This window comes from Anticarsia gemmatalis, chromosome 28, assembly GCF_050436995.1.
Source record: "Anticarsia gemmatalis isolate Benzon Research Colony breed Stoneville strain chromosome 28, ilAntGemm2 primary, whole genome shotgun sequence".
Classification (NCBI taxonomy): domain Eukaryota; kingdom Metazoa; phylum Arthropoda; class Insecta; order Lepidoptera; family Erebidae; genus Anticarsia; species Anticarsia gemmatalis.
The window spans coordinates 785770-807056 of NC_134772.1; the positions used below are offsets into that span (position 1 = coordinate 785770).

Below are 21287 nucleotides of genomic sequence, written 5' to 3' on the forward strand. Positions count from 1 at the left end.
CCGTGTAGGAATCGAACCCACGACCTACCGACGCGAAGGTAGCGACGTGGCGACTTAAACCACTGCGCCACGGAAGCAGAGGAGGGATTTTTTTTTAACTTTGTATAAAACCCAAGGAACTCTAAAATACTAAATGAAATGACTTACGTCTACACCTATAATAGTTGGGAGCACAATAAAATCATTCGTTTGATGCCCATAGTGTCACAGAGTACTCTGGTACAACGGTGGAAAATTGAAAAAGAATTGAAAGGCACCGCGAGAAATACATGTATGTATTAATTTCTATTCTATCATTATTGTCTTAGTAATAAACGTGGTTTAAGCTCTGATTAGTTAAACGGTATTATATTATAAATGCGAAAGTATGTAAGAATGTATGTATGGATGGATGTTTGTTACTCTTTCACGCAAATACTACGGGTCCGATTACGATGAAATTTGGTAAGTAGGTAGCTGAAGACCCAGAATAACACATAGGCTACTTTTTATCCGGGAGATTCCACACGGACGAAGTCGCGGGCGGCCTCTAGTTTATTAAGACAGTTAGTTTATAACCTGGATTAACACATAGTATATATTTTACCAAAAAAAACTTTCTTTGCACCGCAGGTAAAACTTAGTAAGAGACAAAATTAATTAATTTACAAAATTTATTTCTCCAAGTAATAGGGTCTATTTCAAGTCAATTATCAGTAAGAGGTCACTTGTGTTCTGATAGTATGACCCATAGTAAAGTTTAATGCACTCTTAGTAAACAAACCATTTAATTTATACAAGCTTCTGCCCCGACTTGGTCTGCATTAAAAGAGTACAATTAAACAGTGAATGCTTAAATTTATGTATCTTTATATATATAAGTGTGTATGTCACTGAACTTCTCTTAAACGTCTGGACCGATTTTGATGAAATTTTTTGTGTGTGTTTTCAAGGGGATCTGAGAATGATTTAGATTCACAATTTTGTCCGCTGGACAATATTTTTTTAGTTAATTCTTCTCAAGTATTTTATTTTTAAATTTTTAGTATAATTGTTGTTATACAACAGATACATAAGTTGTGACTATATCAGCTTCCTAGCTATCACGGTTTATGAGATACAGCCTGGTGACAGACAGACAGCGGAGGCTTAGTATAGACGTCGCCAAACAACTTAAACATCATTTGCTGTATTAGAAATTAAACAGAATGTAGACCCAATGCAGAAGACACTTGGTTGGCTGTTATACCAGTCGGGTGGTCGAAGCTGAAACGCCCTCGCCTTTGCGCAAAACTATTATTCCTAAACTGACCTAAAAATCGTTCACTAAGATGTAGCGAAATTGCTCAAGTTGTTTGGCGGCACCTATAATAGTGTTCCGTTTTTACACTTTGGGTACGGAGCAATAAAATTGGTCATACTGATCAAGTACAGAATGGAAAACTTGGCACCTCTTCAAGAATCAATTAGCTAAACAAAGAATAATCCCTGGTACTATAGTTAATTTCAATAAATGTCTATTGTTATGTCTTCATTTGGATCAAATTATTTTGTCTGCTTTTTGTTCCCAATTCGGTTTAGTGGATATTAGTAGGCTAGAAGCATTCTTGTGATTTTGATGAGATGAAAAAGGTAGCTACTAAGCACATAAAAACAAAGAAACATAATTTATCAACATATGCCTTGCACCTTAATAAATCAAAATCAAAAACAACTAAGCATGAATGAAATGTGCTCAAGAATTTTAGGCATGGTACATTTGATCACTGTTTTCTTCACTGTTAGAACAAGTGATAATTATTTAAATAAGCACAGAATTTTAAAGCGTGTATAGACATTGCCACAGATTCCAACTGTCAACCACTTGTGTGGGAGATGCAACCTTAGTCCACTTAGACTACTATACTATGACTACTATTTTTATTTTTTACATAGAAGTGGATTCAAGGCCCTCTCTTGTTTGGGAGGAGGCCCTTGCCCAGCAGCGTGACAGTCATGGGTTAAATGAAAAAAAAAAAATTATTAAGAAATAACATAGAAAGGGACTCAAGGCCTAACCTCTCTCTTGTTCGGTAAGAGACCCATTCCCGACAGTGGGCCTGTAATGTGCTAAAGAAAGCAAGAAATATAAAATATAACTCACCCACACAACAGGAAAGTCCTGTGCGTAATGCACGGAGCAGTCCAAGTCCACCTGTCCTCCTATATCTCTGATCTGCTCCTGAGTTATGTGAGATATTGTCGGAGTCCTTTGAGCTTGCACTGTAAAAACAATTATATAAATAATTAAATATCAATGGACAACTAACATACAGTCATTTAATTCCAAACTAAGCAGAGCTTGTACTATGGTAAGCAAATAACTGATAAATATACTTATATACTTCTAAATATAAACTTATAAAGATAATTCACAACTAGAAAATAAAATAAGTATGTTAGTAAGGACATAGTAGGTAGGTTAGGTGTATTGTTTAAATTAAATAAGTAAACAAGCAAGGAATTCCTGAATAGGGGCATTAAGAGCATTTTTAGACTGTATGACAGGACCTTAACTTTTTAAATGCTCATGTTTCACCCACTTCAGAATGAAATTTTCAAAAATCCACTATTAATGCTCCTCTGCACTTTCTAAGGAATCTTCATAGTATAATTTCAACCTTCTATGCTCAGTAGAAAATACTAACTAAATCTGTGGGTTCTTAACCTTTTATATCATATTTATTTATTTATTTATACTTATACTAGCTGACCCGGCAGAGGTTGTTCTGCCATATAAAAAAAAGTGTGACTTAGGGGTATGAAAAATAGATGTTGGCCGATTCTCAGACCTACACAATATGCTCACAAAATTTCATTAGCATCGGTCAAGCCGTTTCGGAGGAGTATGGCAATGAAAACTGTGACGCGAGAATTTTATATATTAAATGTTTAGTTTTTGATAGAGTTATCAATGTTTGATTTTGCAGAAATTGTTACAGCTAAAATAAATTACATAATGAGGTCCACTCTGACCCTATCTAAAATTATCTGAAAGTTACATATTTGTTATGACTACTAAGACAAATTCATTGCATATATAAGAGTTACATTGCTGAAACTCTATAACTCATAAATAGGTGAACTTGGATATAATTTGGCAGTGTTTAGTTAGTATATTATTTATTTCGTCTTACTGTATTTACTTGCAACAAATGCACATAAATCTAAATAAAGTACTGTAATTTATATAATACTATAGAAAATATTGTTCTAATCATATGCCAGTATTATGTAAAAGGATTTTCATATAATAATGTAGACTTTATGTAGTGGTATGACGTAAATTTTCCGCCAAAACGGCAGTTTTTCTTGGAGACGCTATTTTCGTTGATATAGCAACCAAGTTCAATTTACATACACTTGAAACATAGTATTTCTATTTATATTTCGAAGGTATAATAAACAACTATTGTATGTATTGTAGACGACCAAATTTTAATATTGTAGTATATGCTGCTCTATGGTCAAAATACTGATGTCTACAAATCCTTGTACCTACGATTTACGTATTCACTTCGAATTACCAAATACACGTAAAATGTATAACATAATATTTTGAAATTGTGAATCTAGGGTCTCAAATATAGCGTTAAAATCTCAAACAGAACATTAGTTTCATTTCAAAATGTAGTCAAAGAAATCTTAATGTTGTTATACCGTAAAACATCGAATCAAAATCGCATGGATGCTTTACAGTTTCCGCGAATTTGTGAAATAAATCTGCAATATTTGGGACAGGCATAGTAATATTTAGGCAAAGAATAAGTTAATAATGCAGTAGACTGTGTATTTTAAAAAGGGTGTGTCGAGATTACGCACGGCAAACCGAGTAAATTAGCAAAACATACGACATAAAAAATAGGCGTGGATGTCGAAAGTTACACTTGTTTCCGAGATATTGATACTTTAAACATGTTCGGTAAGATGTTAAGTTGATGTTTTTACTCACCAATTGCTGCTGTGTACAGTAATAACGTGAAAAATATTATATTTTTGTCCTCCATTGTCGATACACGCATCACAGGTTCGCACAATAACACCAGAATGAAATTTCTTTTTATTCCGTTTGAATGATTTGTTTGAATGTGAATGAATGGAAACGTGTGCTAAATTGCCACGTAAAAAAATAGTCAATTTTCAATAGGATCTACGACTGAAGTCTTACTTAAATCGTAACTAATTTGCATTATAAATAAGAAGTATAGTAATAGCTATGATTTTTAAAACAGTGATTATCCTTAATTGAAACAAAAGCAAAAACAATAAGACAGAACAAAGTTGTATTATTCTAGTGTATCCACACTCGTTCAAAACTTCAATCACAGAAATGAACGAACTTAAATTTTCAATGCCACGCCTTGCTCTTTCGCTAAAGCAGTTTAATACGCGTTGACAAAAGTTTATCTATTCTACAGTAGATGGCGCTTTAAATCAGTTTTAGATTTATTCAATAGAGGGCGTTAAAACATTGTAATTTATATCCAACAGATGCCGTTACAATCTATGATGAAAAATTGAAATAAATAAAGATTATTGAAATAAAAAAGTTATCTTTTACCCTGTAATAAAAAACTATCTCAGATTTTACGACCGAATTTACTTGCTAAAACTACAGGCTCTTGTCGTAATACTGTTTGTTATTCAATTACAATATCTTGTGTATTTCATACATAATTAAGGAATAAGATAAGGATAAATAATATTATTATGAGTTTACAACTAGTAAATACTAGATAATGTTGTTTACTTGCACTCTAGGAAAGTTGCAAGGTTAATTAAAAAGATTATCATGGTTTTAAATAAACGCGATTCTTTGGCGTGAACTCTTTATATAATCTGAAATAATATTTACAAGAAAAAGCAGTGATAGCAAGTGAGAATTCACCTCCCATGTCGAAATCTCTAATCTCAGGCAATATACGAAAGACTTTCAGAAGTTATTATGTATTGTTATATCTCTCTATCCTACTTTCTACTGTATATTATAAATGCGAAAGTTTGTGAGTAGGTATGTATGTATGTATGGATGTTTGTTACGCTTTCACGCAATTACTACTAAACCGATTACGATGAAATTTGGTATATAAGTAGCTGAAGACTCAGAATAACATATAGGCTACTTTTATCCCGGAGTTCCCGAGGGATCGGGATTTACACGGGAAGGGTTTTCACGCGGACGAAGTCGCGGGCGGCCTCTATTTAAGTATATATAAATATCATTTGCTCTAACGGTGAAGGAATAAATCGTGATGCAACCTTGCATGCCCGGGTTTTGAAAAAATAACTGTAATATTGAAGAAATGCGAAGTTCTAAACACGCACTTGGGCAGCGCGTTTTCATGGTATAACCTAGGGGTTCCCAACCTATTCTTAGTCCCGGACCACTTTCATATTATTGTTGTTGGCAGGGACCATTATGTAAGTATCTTAAAAATAAAGTGTAATAAGCATCCTCAAAATTTTAAGTTTTAAAATCATTCGCGGACCATATTTTTACTTCCACGGACCACTGGTTGGGAACCACTGGTCAGTAGCCCTACCATGAGTTGGCGTAGTTAAAAACTAGAGAAGTTAACGTGAGAATGCAACTACAACAGTGGGCTCAAATAGGGAAAGAATGAACGACAAAGCCAATCTACATTCACTGTTGTTTAATTTAACTACACGTTATTAAATATGGCGACCCATGGTAGCAATTTTGGTACCTTAACTATCCGCTAGAGGCGCTGTTCGAGTTTTACGAGAACTACAGTGTCTCCGGGAGACTATAGTTACCAGCTCACGGTAGCGCTACTGACCTCTTTCTCATTACTGGAGGCAACCCGTACCCAGCAGATAGACCGCAATGGGATAAATCTTGAAAAAATAACTAAACATTTAACTGATTTATTTACGCGGCTATTCTTATTACAATTGCATAGTAAGCGATAGTATCAGCGGTTTACAAACTTATTGAAAAACAAGGTTATTAAAGTTAGATTATAACAGATAAGGGCGTATCTTAATTTCTCGCGCTATTATACTGTGACTAAACGATTCATAGAATTTTTGAGACAAACATTTCGACCCGCACTTTAAAAATATTACTCACTGACTGGGCAATGGTCCCCCTCCCGAACTAAGGGGGGAATGGGAAAGATTAAAAAAGAACACGTCATAATATGGTGGTAAATATATTCCCTTTACCAGACAAAGGGCCGACTCGCTATCCAAGTGCGGGTTGGAATTTTTTTTCTTCGTGTTAAACAACTCTTAGACATGTCAGTCTTCACGACATTTTCGTTCATCGTTATAACAAGACTAAGTGATCATCCATACATATATATTACTAGCTGACCCGCGCAACTTTGCTTGCGTCACATAAGAGAGAATGGATCCCAATTTTCCCCGTTTTTGTAACACTTTTTACTCATACTCTGCTCCTATTGGTTGTAGCGTGATGATATATAGCCTATAGCCTTCCTCGATAAATGGGCTATCTAATAGTGAAAGTATTTTTCAAATCGGACCAGTAGTTCCTGAGATTAGCGCGTTCAAACAAACAATCAAACAAACAAACTCTTCAACTTTATAATATTAGTATAGATTAATACTATAAATGCGAAAGTAACTCTGTCTGACGGTCTGTTACTCAATCACACCTAAACTATTGAACCAATTTACATGTAATTTGGTATAAAAAGGACATAGACTAGCTACTATTTACCCCGGGAAAATGTCGCATTTTACATGAGAAAATTCAGGAGGCGGACGAAGTAGCGGGTAAAAGCTAGTTATTTATAATACACACATCACTTAAAAAAGTCATTAATTGGTATTTGGGTCCTCGACCATTGCCATGGGAAGCGAATACTTACACCATTTAGAAATCGATTAAGTAGAAGTTATCTACTCTGCCAAACTCATCGAGGCATTATCTAGATAATAATTTTGAATGACTACACATTATAATATCAAAAACTGATAAAATAAATAGAGATTATGTCTAAATTATCTTTACTTTCTGATAGCGGTCATTTTGGAAAAAGGATTTAGTACCTATTAAGTAGTACCTAAAGTATTTAAGTATCTTATCTATTATAATTTGTATTAGGATATGTGAAATATTAGCAATGTGTGTTTGCAATGTGTCAAAGTTGTTCAAGCCGCCCGAAGGCCTTTGACGTGACCTTACGACTGTTATCTTAATAGACAACAACCAGGACCGACTTTTTACGTGCCCTCCGAAGCACGGGGACGCCCAGTTCAAATACCACTATGCGGTCACCCATCTATGGAATGACCGCGCCAAGGGTTGTTTAACCCACTGATCGTTTACCGACCGGTGAGCGCAACTGGCTATGGGCGCAGTGGCGGCAGTTAATGGTATGGCGGGACTGTGTGACACTGCAGCAGAGACTCGGGTTGATTGAGATCACATGCCCGAATGTTTTTATCCTATGTTCGAACAGATGTATACCAAAATAAATTAGTTTAGTCAGACACTTATGATGGTCAAATACAGTATCTAGATGAATATACAGCCAGTTTGGAAGGTAGGGCCTATGAGTAAGGCTGGCGACGAACTCTTGGCCATTCTTTTTAATTGCCTTTTTTAATTTTTTTTCACTACAGTGTATTGGTTATCGAAGGAGCTACCACCAATATTAATAAACACATTTTGGTTCCTTCTAACATTGCAGCTATGAGTTGTTGAAGGCTGCAGTGGCTCGGGATCGCATGCCCGAACCTCTCTATTCTCTCTCTCTTCTATGCTATGAATACCATGGTAGTGAGGTCGGCCTTCCTGATCTTTCTTTTCCACTTCGCTCTGTCCTGAACATCTTTTTCGGAAACCTCATGTCTCTATTCTATAATCGATAATAGAGATCCCTGACAAATAAACAAATGTCTATGTATTTACAAAATCATATATACAATATTGTATAACCCGCTTGATCTTTTGTTATCAATGTTACGTAATATTATCTTTTAGTATTATTAGTGTATCACTCGGACGACAACCGCGGCGGGAAACACACGTAAGTACCTAATTATTTATTAATTACTTGCCCGTATTTTCTCGTAGTACTTGAAACAATAATTTCTATGTTTTTCCTCGTGTGTTAATCTAATTTTATAATAAATTAATTTTAAACAATGATAAAAAGGGTCAAGCAGACTTATAAATTTTAATTTATATTAATTTATTTCATCAATATCAATTTAAAAAAATATACATTGCTCCCAGATTATCAATTTAATTGTCAAAAATGTTTTTTCTTGAGTTATAAAATTAGTACCTAGGGATAGGGATAATAAAATTAGTATCTATGTATTAATTACCGGTCGTAAGACATCATCAAGACTAAAAATTTGTAAAGTTGAAAGTATAAATATTAGGTCGGGGAAAAAGTCTTTTCGCATTATAGTATGTATGAACTTGTAATAAAATCTCTTTGACTTCAAGAATCACAAATGAGTACACGGTTCATTAGGTTTCTTTCAGTGAGCTCGTGAGGTACCCAAATATCGAGGTCTTTTGTGTAGAGAAAAGATTTTATTACAAGTTCATACATACTATAATGCGAAAAGACTTTTTCCCCGACCTGATATAAACCTAAATTATTCAGAAACAGGTATTACTTGTATTTTCTCGAATGCTTTGCAATACCTATCGTTTAAGTATTTACCAACTTTTGTTATGTAAATAAATGCATTATGCATAGTTAGCATTAAAACCAAGATAGTGATAAGTATTTTAAACTTATTTCCAATTAGTTTATGCTCGTTAATTCTTTCGGTGAAAAGATACTGTAGAAAATAATGAGAATAGTGTTAATAGTGTGTGTTTTAGTCTTTTTCTGTTCTTAGTGTAATATAAATTCATTTTGTCCGTTTTAGTGATTAAAAACACAGTAATATACACAATATTTTACAATGACTATATGTAAATAACATGATTAAAATTAAACAAACCTAGAACCGACTTTCTGACATATAAACATGAATATCAAAATGTATCAACAAGTGTAAATACAAAAGGTATATGTTAAAAATCGTAGCAAGAAACTTGTTTTTACGGGGAAAAGCTAGTTTAAACAATAACACAGTTTTACACATCTTTATAAATATAATTATTCTGTGAGTGTGTATGTCACTGAACTTCTCTTAAACGACTGGACCGATTTTGATGAAATTGTTTGTGTGTGTTCAATGGGATCTGAGAATGGTTTAGATTCACAATTTTGTCCGCTGGACAATGTTTTTTTATTTAATTTTTATGGCAAAACAACGTTTGCCGGGTCAGCTAGTATATACATAAAATTAAGCGTTCTTCCCATTGGGATAGAGACCAATGCATTAGGTACGATGCTTGCAAACTTCCCTTGCCTCATTCACATACATACATGTTGTCATACCATTTAATAAAAACCGGCCAAGTGCGAGTTGGATCCGTACTAAAGAAATAAAAAAAAACACGTTTATTATATGGGGACCTCCTTAATATATTATATTAAATTTTTGGTATTTTCTGTTATAGCGGCAACAGTAATACATAATTTATGAAAATTTCAGCTTTCTAGCTATCATGGTTTATGAGATAGAGCCTGGAGACAGACAGACAGCGGAGGCTTAGTAATTGGGTCCCGTTTTACCCTTTCGGCACCGAACCCTAAAAACGAACAATCACTTAGCTTTGATGAAAAAAATAACAACACTATAGGTCATATTGATTAAGGAAAAATACTATGCCTATAGAATAAGATAATCTTTATAATTAAAATAACAGCTGATGACGCTCAGCGTTATCTACTGGACGGATAAATAACTGATAAATAATGTTTTTGTTTTGATCTCTTTGCGTATTTACACTATTTACTTGTATGTGTAAAACGTTAATTAGAATTTACTATTATACTTCCTCGTGGCTAAGTAACAATCGCCGCGCGCATCGATCTCGCAAGGTTAAGCTACGCTAGTCGAGGTTGGTCAGAAGATGGGTTCTACTTTTTTCTGAAGCCACGTTAAATTGTGGGAGGGTTTTTTAAAGATTTTTATCGGTCGTTAACAGTAGTCAGAAGCTTGAAAGTCTGACAACCAGTCTTACCGAGGCGTATAGTGTTATAACCCAGGTAACTGGGTTGTGGAGGTCTGATAGACAGCCGCTTTCGACTCCAACAGATAATAGACTGGGCTGATGTCCAGCCTATATTGCAACTATGTTGGAATCGTAAGTTGAGTAGGTAAAAGTTTCCCCAGTTTTGATAGTTACTTTACAAAGTGTTTATTTGGAATGCTTTTTTGTAAAGAACCATTGCAAATAAACACTTTTCGAGAACAGCTATAACTACGTATAGGTGAAAACAGTATGAAAATCCGTTCAGTAGATTTTGTCAGTCGTTGTTGATATGTTCTCCGAAGCAAGAAGACGCTCAGCTCAAACACTGCACCTACATCTATGTAATGTACAAGTTACTTAACACACTGATCGTTAAGATGAGCGATACTGACTATAAGCGCCTCTTGTTTGTTGTTTGCTGAATGCACATAAACGCTATCTTAGAATACAGAATTATTATACCTACCTATATACTTTACACTATACTACTATACTTTAAACAAATCAGATGTTACATGTTTTTCCTTGTGCATAGTTAATGATCAAGGAAAAATATTCTACCTTGGATCCGACTATTACTACAGATCGACAATTTTCTAGAGAGCGCTGTATGCAAGGTTGACTTACTTAATTTAATTTAGAACTTTCCCTTTGGGTTCATCCCCTATTACATGGGACTGTTTTATTTTTAAGACAACTCCCGCACTAAGAATTGCTCTTGTGTCGCGGGGACTTTTACAAACATACAAACTACGGACACAAAGTACAACCAGACCCGAAACAATCATTGTGGATCGCACAAATAAATTGTTCTGTGTGGGAATCGGACTTACGACCTCTTAACGCAATGGCATCGGCGTGGCGACTTAAACCACTGCGACACGGAGGCAGTCGATATTACATGGGACTAACATTGTTAATGGCGAAACGTCAGTGTATTTCATAAATCTAAACTAATCTAAAGCTAAATTAATATTATAAAGCTGAAGAGTTTGTTTGATTGTTTGTTTGTTTGATTGTTTGTTTGTTTGAACGCGCTAATCTCAGGAACTTCTGATACGATTTGAAAAATTCTTACAGTGTTAGATAGCCCATTTATCGAGGAAGGCTATAGGCTATATAACATCACGCAACGGTCATAAGGAGCGGAGTAGCAACGAAAAATGTTACAAAAACGGGGAAAATTTTGACCCATTCTCTTAGGTGACGCAAGCGAAGTTGCGCGGGTCAGCTAGTAGTTAATAAACGTTTTTAATAATTACTTTTCTTGTTTCAGTAACAAAATGGAGGCTGTAGTATTTGACGGAAAGACTTTATCTCTGAAATATCAGAAGGATTACCCGATCCCCAAGATAAAGAACGATGATGAGGTCATTGTGAAGATTGAGTACTCCGGCATTTGTGGAACTGACCTGCATATTATCCAGGTAAGATAAACTTCTCTGTGATGCAGTTTATGTGCTGATTACTAATCATGAGCCCTGTACTATTGGTATTTTTTATAAAAAAACTAGCGGACCCGACAGACGTTGTCCTGTCTAATAAATTAAAAATTAATTAAAAAAACGTTGTCCAGCGGATAAAATTTTGAATCTAAACCATTCTCAGATCCCCTTGAACACACACAAAAAATTTCATCAAAATCGGTCCAGTCGTTTAAGAGAAGTTCAGTGACATACACACTTACAGAAGAATTATTTATATAAAGATATCATTGGACAAATTACACACCGTCATTTTGATTACAAACTAAGCAGAGCTTGTACTATGGTAACTAAATAACTGATAAACATACTTACATATATACTTCTAAATATGTTGATATTTATATAAATAAATTGATAACCAGGCTCAGAACAGATACTCGTGCTCATCACACAAGTATATATTATACGTCCGGGATTGGAAAGTAGTTGGGATATAAATTTATGTACCTAACGGAGTTTGGTAACGTGCCCGGTATATGGCAATAGACTCGCCCCCTATTACATGGGACTAACATTGTTAATGGCGAAACGTGGGTGTATTTTATACACTTAATTCTTATACTTTCTTCCGCTTTGGTACAATCATAATATGTATGTTTTATACTCGTAATATAAACATACTATCAAATACGTATTACATGATAAGAAAAGCCGGTATTCAATTGTTTCCAGATAAGTAAATAACAAAGTCAAGGTTTATTCTTAGATTAGTTTGTTATTTTCCATTAAACTACAATAATAGTACGCACAAGTTAAGTTTGTGTGTCTGAATATAGCAACAAGTCGGCGTAGAAACATAAATACAAGAGACGTACTTATACGCGGAGTGCGTGTGACGCAGACGTAACAACGACGTGCTTAAGTTTTATATACTGTTATTAAATGTATTAATTAAGCCTTTATAAATGTGATATGTGGTTCAAGTTGGCACTTTCCACGCAAGTGGTCGCAGGTTCGAATCCGCAATACACCAATGACTTCGAAGTCGAAGTTTGTATCAGAAATAATGATCACTTGCTCTAACGGTGAAGGAAAACATCGTGAGGAAATCTTGCATGCTTAAAATTCTTGCATGTTTAATACATTTATTGAGGGCATGCAAAGTCCCCAACCCGCACTTGGCCAGCGTGGTGGACTCAAGGCTTAACCCCTCCCTTGGGAGGAGACCCTTGCCCAGCAGTGGAAGTAGTGGATCAGTAATGGGTTAAAAAAATGTATGTATTTTTTCTATATAAAGGGGAATTAACGCAAATATGCATTTTACCTGAAATTGACGAGTACTTAATCTTCGAGTACGTTGTATTCGCAGCGGCTTGTTGCTATATTCAGATATGTGACGCTAATTGGCGTGTACCATCAAGTGCAGTGTTGCTCTCGAGTCTGAACATGGCACTTGACAAAACATGACCACTTCAATTACTAATCTGTGATTGACAATATGAGCACCGACTGCACTTTGTCGCAATGGTTCAAGTACCATGCCACTATCGTGGGTTCGATCACCAATCGGGACAAATATTTGGGTACTTTTCTAATACTTATTTTACGGCGTATAGGTCGCGTATGCCGCACAGTCAAAAAGTTACCAAAACATTCTTATTTTAGGCATAATAAAGACCGAATATTACATATTTTTGCCAATTTTTCAAACTTTAAAAACGGGTTTTCAACTAACTATGTTTCATACATTTAGATCGTTTCCGTGGTCCGTGGTCGTGAATAGAACGACGAGCAACTGTTGCTTTTATAATATTAGTTGTAAATCAAGGAAATGTCTATACCAGGGGTTCCCAATCTTTTCCTAGTCCGGGACCACTTTTATATTTATTACTAGCTGACCCGCGCAACTTCGCTTGCGTCACGTAAGAGAATCATAATTTTCCCCGTTTTTGTAACAATTTTCGCTGGTACTCTGCTCCTATTGGTCGTAGCGTGATAATATATAGCCTAAAGCCTTCCTCGATAAATGGGCTATCTAACACTGAAAGAATTTTTCAAATCGGACCAGTAGTTCCCGAGATTAGCGCGTTCAAACAAACAAACAAACTCTTCAGCTTTATAATATTAAGTATAGATTGTCAGCAGGGACCACTATGTAAGTATATTAAAAATAAAGTGTAGTAATCATCCTAAAAAAAATAAATCTTAAAATCATTTGCGGACCATATTATGACTCCCGCGGACTACTGGTTGGGAACCACTGGTCTATACTGATGCAATCAAATGGTTAAAGATTTATGGTATATCTGGTTTCTTTCAGGGTGAGTTTCCCGCGTCCAAGGAGCGTCCATTGCCCCTGGGCCACGAGTCGTCTGGTGTCATCCACGCGGTCGGCAAGAACTCCGTCTTTAAAGTCGGACAGAAAGTCGTCATTGATCCTAACTGGTAAGGCACTGCATATTGCATAATAATCTTGTTGTCCTACGTATGCAACGAATGCTTTTGTCAACCGTCAACCGGCTGTCGACTTTTGTATGAAAGCCCAACCAGCGCGATTATGGGTGTAGTAGGAACAATTTTTAAAGTACAGCTAATTGTCAAACTTTCGATAGTCGATAGTATCGAGTGTAATAAATTTCGCTACAGTACTGACTATCGACTGGCAAGCGTTTGACATTTATAATAACTTGAAGATAATAATTTAACATACGCGAGAGGCACTGTTCGATTGTCCACTAAGGGAACACATGAATATCTTACGTTGCTTGAATAAAAGATTAGCCAAAAACAGTTTCGGTATTCTCCAAACAATCATCATCATCATTTAACCCCGGTTTCTGAGGAACATGTAGCGGTAGTTTATCTATTCAATAGCGTTTTTTATATGAGTTTAAACGCTAATGAGTAGATAAACTAGCGCTAAATGTACCTTTGAAACCGGGGGTTAGACGTGCTAATCTGTTAAAATAATGGTCATATCGAAGCAAATCTTTTTGTGCATCATAGCCACATTTTTAATAAAGACTATCAGGTACAGCTAACAGGAGCCGAGGACTAAAAACAAGAATGAAGCTTTATAAACCTTTTTTTTCTTAGTGCCTGCCAGCTGTGCGATTTCTGCCGCAACGGTAACTACCAATACTGTCTGACTGCTGGCATCAACAGCACTATTGGTATCTGGCGTGACGGAGGCTGGGCTCAGTACTGCGCTGTACCGCAGCACCAGGTCTTCGCCCTACCTGACGGCATTACTACTGAACACGGTAAGTGACTGTGACGAGGTGTGGAAGTGGGTGGGTGACCATATTAGAGAGTAACTGTATTCTACAAAAGTAGCAGGTCTTTGCTCTACTTGATGGCATTACTACTGAACATGGTAAGTGAAGGACGCGAGGTGTAGAAGTGGATGGGTGACCATCAACAGTACTATTGGTATCTGGCGAGACGGAGGCTGGGCTCAGTACTGCGCTGTACCGCAGCACCAGGTCTTTGCTCTACCTGACGGCATTACTACTGAACATGGTAAGTGAACGACGCGAGGTGTAGAAGTGGATGGATGACCATCAACAGCACCATTGGTATCTGGCGAGACGGAGGCTGGGCTCAGTACTGCGCTGTACCGCAGCACCAGGTCTTCGCACTACCTGACGGCATCACCACTGAGCATGGTAAGTGACTGTGGCGAGGTATAGAACTGGATGGGTGACCATCAACAGTACTATTGGTATCTGGCGAGACGGAGGCTGGGCTCAGTACTGCGCTGTACCCCAGCATCAGGTCTTCACACTACCTGATGGCATTACTACTGAACATGGTAAGTGACTGTGACGAGGTATAGAAGTGGATGGGTGACCATCAACAGTACCTACCATTGGTATCTGGCGAGATGGAGGCTGGGCTCAGTACTGCGCTGTACCACAGCACCAGGTCTTCGCACTACCTGATGGCATTACTACTGAACACGGTAAGTGACTGTGACGAGGTATAGAAGTGGATGGATGACCATCAACGGTACTATTGGTATCTGGCGAGACGGAGGCTGGGTTCAGTACTGCGCTGTACCGCAGCACCAGGTCTTCGCCCTACCTGATGGCATTACTACTGAACATGGTAAGTGAACGACACGAGGTATAGAAGTGGATGGGTGAGCATCAACAGTACTATTGGTATCTGGCAAGACGGAGGCTGGGCTCAGTACTGCGCTGTACCGCAGCACCAGGTCTTCGCCCTACCTGATGGCATTACTACTGAACATGGTAAGTGAACAACGTGAGGTATACAAGTGGATGGGTTAGCAATTAAGACCATGAGGCAGGAGCTGTGTAAAACTGTTATTTTTTTGGCGTTATGTTAATATGTATGGACAGAGTAAAACCAGACCCAGCGTGCATTTGGCTACTTTGGTGAATTCAAGGTAAAGGGTTTCTCTGATTCCAGAAGAAGACTCCAGTGACCGGACTAAGAGACAGTTGAGCAATAGATTATAACTTTTACGGCTTTCGTTACAATGTTTCTTCTGTCTTCTTCTTCTAGAAAATAAAATCAACATTTATTTATCTTTTCCAGCTGGTCTGACTGAGCCGTACTCGTGCGTGGCTCACGGCTTCGACCGCGCGGCTCCCCTCAAGGTGGGCCAGAAGATCCTCATCATTGGAGCTGGTATCATTGGTATGTATATACCTTATATATAGGTAATCATTTACCGTATGGTTAGTGGTCAACCTAGTGTCAAAGTTGTTTAAGCCGCCTTAAGGCCTTTGACATGGCTTAACGACTATTATCTTAATTGAAAACCATCGGGACTGATTTACGTGCCCTCCGAAGCACGGAGACGCTCAACTCAAACACTGCACCTACATCTATGTGATGTACAAGTTACTTAACTCACTGATCGTTTATCAACCGGTGAGAGCAACTAGCTATGAGCGTCTGACTTCTGTAGCTCAATTCTTTAATACTATCGACTACCGACAACCGACCTGTCATCGAGAAATTTTGTATGAAAATCTGATCAGCGCCTCTGGCGGACGTTGCAGAAACTTTTTTGGCAGTACACTCTAAATGTCAGAATTCGATAGCTAGCCGGTTGTCGGTGTAATGTCCTCCTAGCCGATATACGGCTACGGCGGTCAGTTTCATTCAATTGAAACTGGCCATCTGTGCAGGACTTTGTTTATAGTGTCCAAGTGTGTGCACAATACACAGGTACACTCCCTATTCCATCACTCTCATAGTTTGGTGGGACGGATAACCGACACGACCAGTGAGAGGTCAGGCGCAGGACCGACGGCTTTACGTGCTCTCCGAGGCACGGAGGTCTTTGACCTCAACTTCCTAACTCCGGGCAATCTCTAAGAAATTCTTAACAGAAAATCTCAGAAAATACTCTTTGGCCCGACCCAGGATTCGAACCCGAGACCTCTCGCACCGCAGTCGCATATTATTATACTACCGACCGCGCCACAGAGGCAGTTGCGGTTGTCGGTAGTCGATAGTAGTACAGACTAGCGGTACTGTTTACGAAAACAGTACATGCTATTCTGTTTTATCTTACACGTGTTTCGTTCTTAAATAACACAAAATATCAAATTGATAGAATTTATATTTGAATATAATATAATCTATACTAATATAATATAATAAAGCTGAAGAGTTTGTTTGTTTGTTTGATTGTTTGTTTGTTTGTTTGAATGCGCTAATCTCAGGAACTACTGGTCCGATTTGAAAAATTATTTCAGTGTTAGATAGCCCATTTATCGAGGAAGGCTATAGGCTATATAACATCACGCTACAGTCATTAGGAGCGGAGTAGCAACGAAAAATGTTACAAAAACGGGGAAAATTTTGACCCATTCTCTTATGTGACGCAAGCGAAGTTGCGCGGGTCAGCTAGTATTTGAATAAAACAGCTGTTTTACTCAAATAATCTTTGTAGTTAATTATATCGATATTGTTATCAGCGGTATTAGTTTATTTATCGTATAAAGATAATTGTTTATTGTTTGATTAAAATGTTGTGTAATAGTTCAAGGACTTTCATACCTATATTTTTTTATAAGACAACTCCCGCACTAATCATTCTTTCATCTTAAATCTTTTTAAAAAAGACAACTCCCGCACTTAGCATAGCTCTTGTGTCGCGGGGACTTTTACAAACATACAAACAACGGACACAAAGTACAACCAGACCCGAAACAATTATTTGTGGATCGCACAAATACAATACGCGCAATCTTTCTCGATAAGCCTGAAGTTAGCAGCAGTAGCTGCGCAGATATTTTTTTTTGAAACTGATGATGAAGATGAAATGATGCCTGCACAAATCTTCTATTATGCCTAACTTCAAGCCGGTCAAGATAGATTGCCCAAACTGTAATTGTTCCATGAGGGAATCGAACCCACGACCTCCCGACGCAATGGTAGTGGTAGCGACCTAAACTACTGCGCTACGGAGGCAGTCAATAAAAAACTTCATGTTTTGTTTTTGTATGTTCCAGGTAACCTATGGGTGACCACTCTTCATCACCACGGCCACAGGGAGGTCACCGTCTCCGAGATGAACAAGACCAGGCTGGACATTGTGAAGAGACTGGGTAAGTCTTCATAATTTTATCTTTTACCGAGCCGTGTTGACCACTGGCTAAATTTTAAAGGTCGTTCACAACTTGATTTTTAGGGTTCCGTACCCAAAGGGTAAAACAGAACTCTGTTACTAAGACTCCGCTGTCTGTCTGTCTGTCTCCATGCTGTATCTCATTAACCGTGATAGCTAGGAAGCTGTATTTCCGTTGCAGCTATAACAATTAAAAGATACTAAGGCGGTCCCTATACAATAAATGTGTTTTTTAGTATTTTTTTGGTACGGAACCCTTCGAGTGCGAGTCCAACTCGCACTTGGCCGGTTTATTTAACTTTTTTAACTTGAATTTACCAGTGATATTAATCCTTACAAAAAACTATACTTCGGTAGTGTGTGATTGCCGCATTGAGGTGATGGGTAAATAAATATTTCTTTGCTTTTCACCTAAGAGTAGGTTATACCTCTGTGTCTTGTAGACCACGTGTAGACCACTAGTATATGTTTGTATAATAATTAATATTATGTAATTAATATAATAATTAATATACTCGTATGTGCTTGTATAATAATTAATTGAGTAAATTCTGTTATTTTTAAAAGTGGCGGCGGTAAAAAAATTGCAAGAGGTATTTTATTGTTTTAATTAAATATCTGGAATATTCGTTGATTTTGGTTTATATTTTTGTCTTTCAGACACTGGCTTCAGGCTTGTCAGCCCTGATGTTTTGGCTACCGAGAAGACCCTCTACGATGTCATCATTGACTGCACAGGTAAATAAGAAAATGATTAATTTTAGTTAAGTGTTCAATTTTATGGTCAGTTTAATTTTAAAAGGATTGCCCGATAATGGTCAGAAGGATAATAATTACCAATATACTCGTTACACCCGAAGGTAAAGGCAGAAAGAAGTTTTTAAAAAACACTAACATTTTGCTATTGACAATGTTAGTCCCATGTAATAGGGGGCAAGCCTATTGCCATATACCGGACACGTTACCAAATTACAGGCTAATATTGAGAATATTGCTAGTTTAATATGTCTTTTCTTGTTTCCCAGGTGTGGGCAAAGTAATGGAGATCAGCTTCAACTATCTGAGACAGGGTGGCAAATACATTCTGTTCGGATGCTGCCCTCCTACTCATCAGTCCAGGTTTGTGGTCATAAGGATATTTGCTTCTTACGTGTAAGAACATGATGGTGCTGCAGCTGTAAGCCATAGCTGGGCATATAAGAGCATAGGTCTTAAGAACTTAGCCACTGCTGGGAACGGGTCTCCTCCTGGAAAGGGCGGGGGGAGATGGGTATTTTCGTCTGTTGCATTTAGCTGAGACATATTGTGCTACGAAATAATCCAGGTTATAAACCAAGTGTATGTTTAATATCGAGTAAATGTTAAATAGCCACTCACACATCCTGACAAATTGTAGCAGTCAAGGTTACAGCAAGTTTTCGTTCACCGTGTAAGCAATTGAACAATGAAAATGTTTTCTCTTTTCGCTCAAATAATTGCTCCGTGTGGGAATCGAACCCACGACCTCCCGATGCAATGGTTTCGGCGTGGCGACCTAAGCCAGTGCGCCACGGAGACAGTCAAAATTTAAAGTTATTGGTATATTACCTTGTACCCTAGACTAATTAAGAGTTCAACGCTATCACTCGGCTATCACGACTTTTTCTTAATACTGTTTAATATTCTGTTTACCTTCCAGCCTGAACCCGTTCCAGATCTACGACAAAGAGTTGACCATCATTGGAGTGAAGATCAATCCGTTCAGCTTCCCTAACGCTATCAGCTGGATCAAAGCTATGGGCAGCAGGTGAGACAGACTGCAAGCTTGTTCAGCTCGTGACTAAGTAATAACAGGTTAAGCTACGCTTGCCGAGGTTATTTTCTGAATGGGTGACCATATTATAAAGAAAACGAGTTCCTCCGTGTTTCTAATCGGTAGCCATAGTATACATACCGAGATTCTTCGGAAGGCTAGTGAAATTGTGGGTCTTGGATGTCATTTTCAAAGATCTCTGAAAGTCGTTAACAGTAGTCAGAAGCTTGAAAACCAGACAACCAGTCTTACTCAGTATAGTGTTGTGGAGAAACAACAGGCAGTCGCTCCATGTAAAATACTGATATTCAGCTGCATCCGGTGAGACTGTAGTTAATGTTTCTACATAAGTATGTATTTAGAAGTACATAAATAAGTATATTTATCAGTTATTTGGTTGCACAGTACAAGTCCGGCTTAGTTTGGAATCAAATAACCGTGTGTGAGTTGTCTAATAATATTTATTTATTATATTTCTTCAGATACCTGGACTACCACAAGCTTGGAGTGAAGACCTACCGTCTCTCGGAGTACGAGTCAGCCATGAAGGACCTGAAGGCAGGCTCCGTCGCCAAGGCTATTTTTAAGATTGCTTAACTTAATACATGATTATTTATTTGTTTATATTGTTTGTTTTTATTTGTTCCTTTTTGGGGTGGTGATATTTTAGGGTAGTGGGTTCAAATACCTTATGTTGGTAAAGTAATTATTGAGGACTGGCGGTAAAAGTCTTGGGTTTAGTTTAGTATATTTTAGTGCAATTTAGGAAAATATATCAATATTTTCAATAATCCCAGAATTCAATTTGGCAATAAGCTCGCCCCCAATTACATGGGACTAGAACATTATAAGCGATACAAAAAAGCGCATAGAAAGACACACATATTATAAAAATAGAAAAGTTTGATCTCTTCCAAATCATAAGTTCCTAACTTTTTAAGAACTATGCCGCCCTTTTGACAAGGATAAAAAACCCTGCGTACCCCTTATGAAAAAAGTTTTGTATACTTAACCTACCTAAACGAAAGGCCGTCCGCGGCTTCGTCTTAAATCCCGATCCCTCGGGAACTCCGGGATAAAAAGTAGCCTATGTGTTATTCTGGATCTTCAGCTACCTATATACCAAATTTTATCGTAATCGATTTTATAGTATTTGCGTGAAAGAGTAACAAACATCCATACATACATACTCACAAACTTTTGCATTTATAATATTAGTAGGATGTTTTTCTCTGTGACTTAATGATATTGCCACACTGTCAACCTTGAAGTCCAGCATTCGATTACCGGTAAAACAATGAATCAGTTTCATAAGCAGACCTAGTTACATGA

The 21287-nt window shown here is 37.3% G+C and overlaps 2 protein-coding genes across 3 annotated transcripts in view; one reads left to right on the forward strand and one right to left on the reverse strand.

Annotated features, from left to right (window-relative positions):
* Positions 1-4119, reverse strand: part of Lac (septate junction protein lachesin) — a 20207-nt gene extending 16088 nt beyond the window's left edge. The window contains exons 1-2 of the mRNA XM_076132656.1: positions 3971-4119; positions 2123-2241 (exon numbers count right to left, since the gene is read on the reverse strand). Of these exons, the coding sequence (XP_075988771.1) occupies positions 2123-2241; positions 3971-4040 (189 nt within the window). The 5' untranslated portion in view covers positions 4041-4119. The remainder of the gene's footprint in view (positions 1-2122; positions 2242-3970) is intronic.
* Positions 178-20579, forward strand: LOC142984819 (uncharacterized). 2 transcript variants are annotated; one of them, XM_076132659.1, is made up of 10 exons: positions 178-271; positions 11400-11550; positions 13871-13995; positions 14647-14813; positions 16117-16218; positions 18048-18143; positions 18824-18901; positions 19189-19282; positions 19842-19949; positions 20438-20579. In XM_076132659.1, exons 2-10 carry the CDS (start codon positions 11407-11409, stop codon positions 20550-20552), a joined length of 1029 nt encoding a protein of 342 aa, XP_075988774.1. In that variant the 5' UTR covers positions 178-271; positions 11400-11406; the 3' UTR covers positions 20553-20579. The 2 variants fall into 2 exon arrangements, with proteins under 2 accessions (XP_075988774.1, XP_075988772.1); XM_076132657.1 differs by lacking the exon at positions 178-271 and adding an exon at positions 7989-8042.
* The last annotated feature ends 708 nt before the right edge of the window (positions 20580-21287 follow it).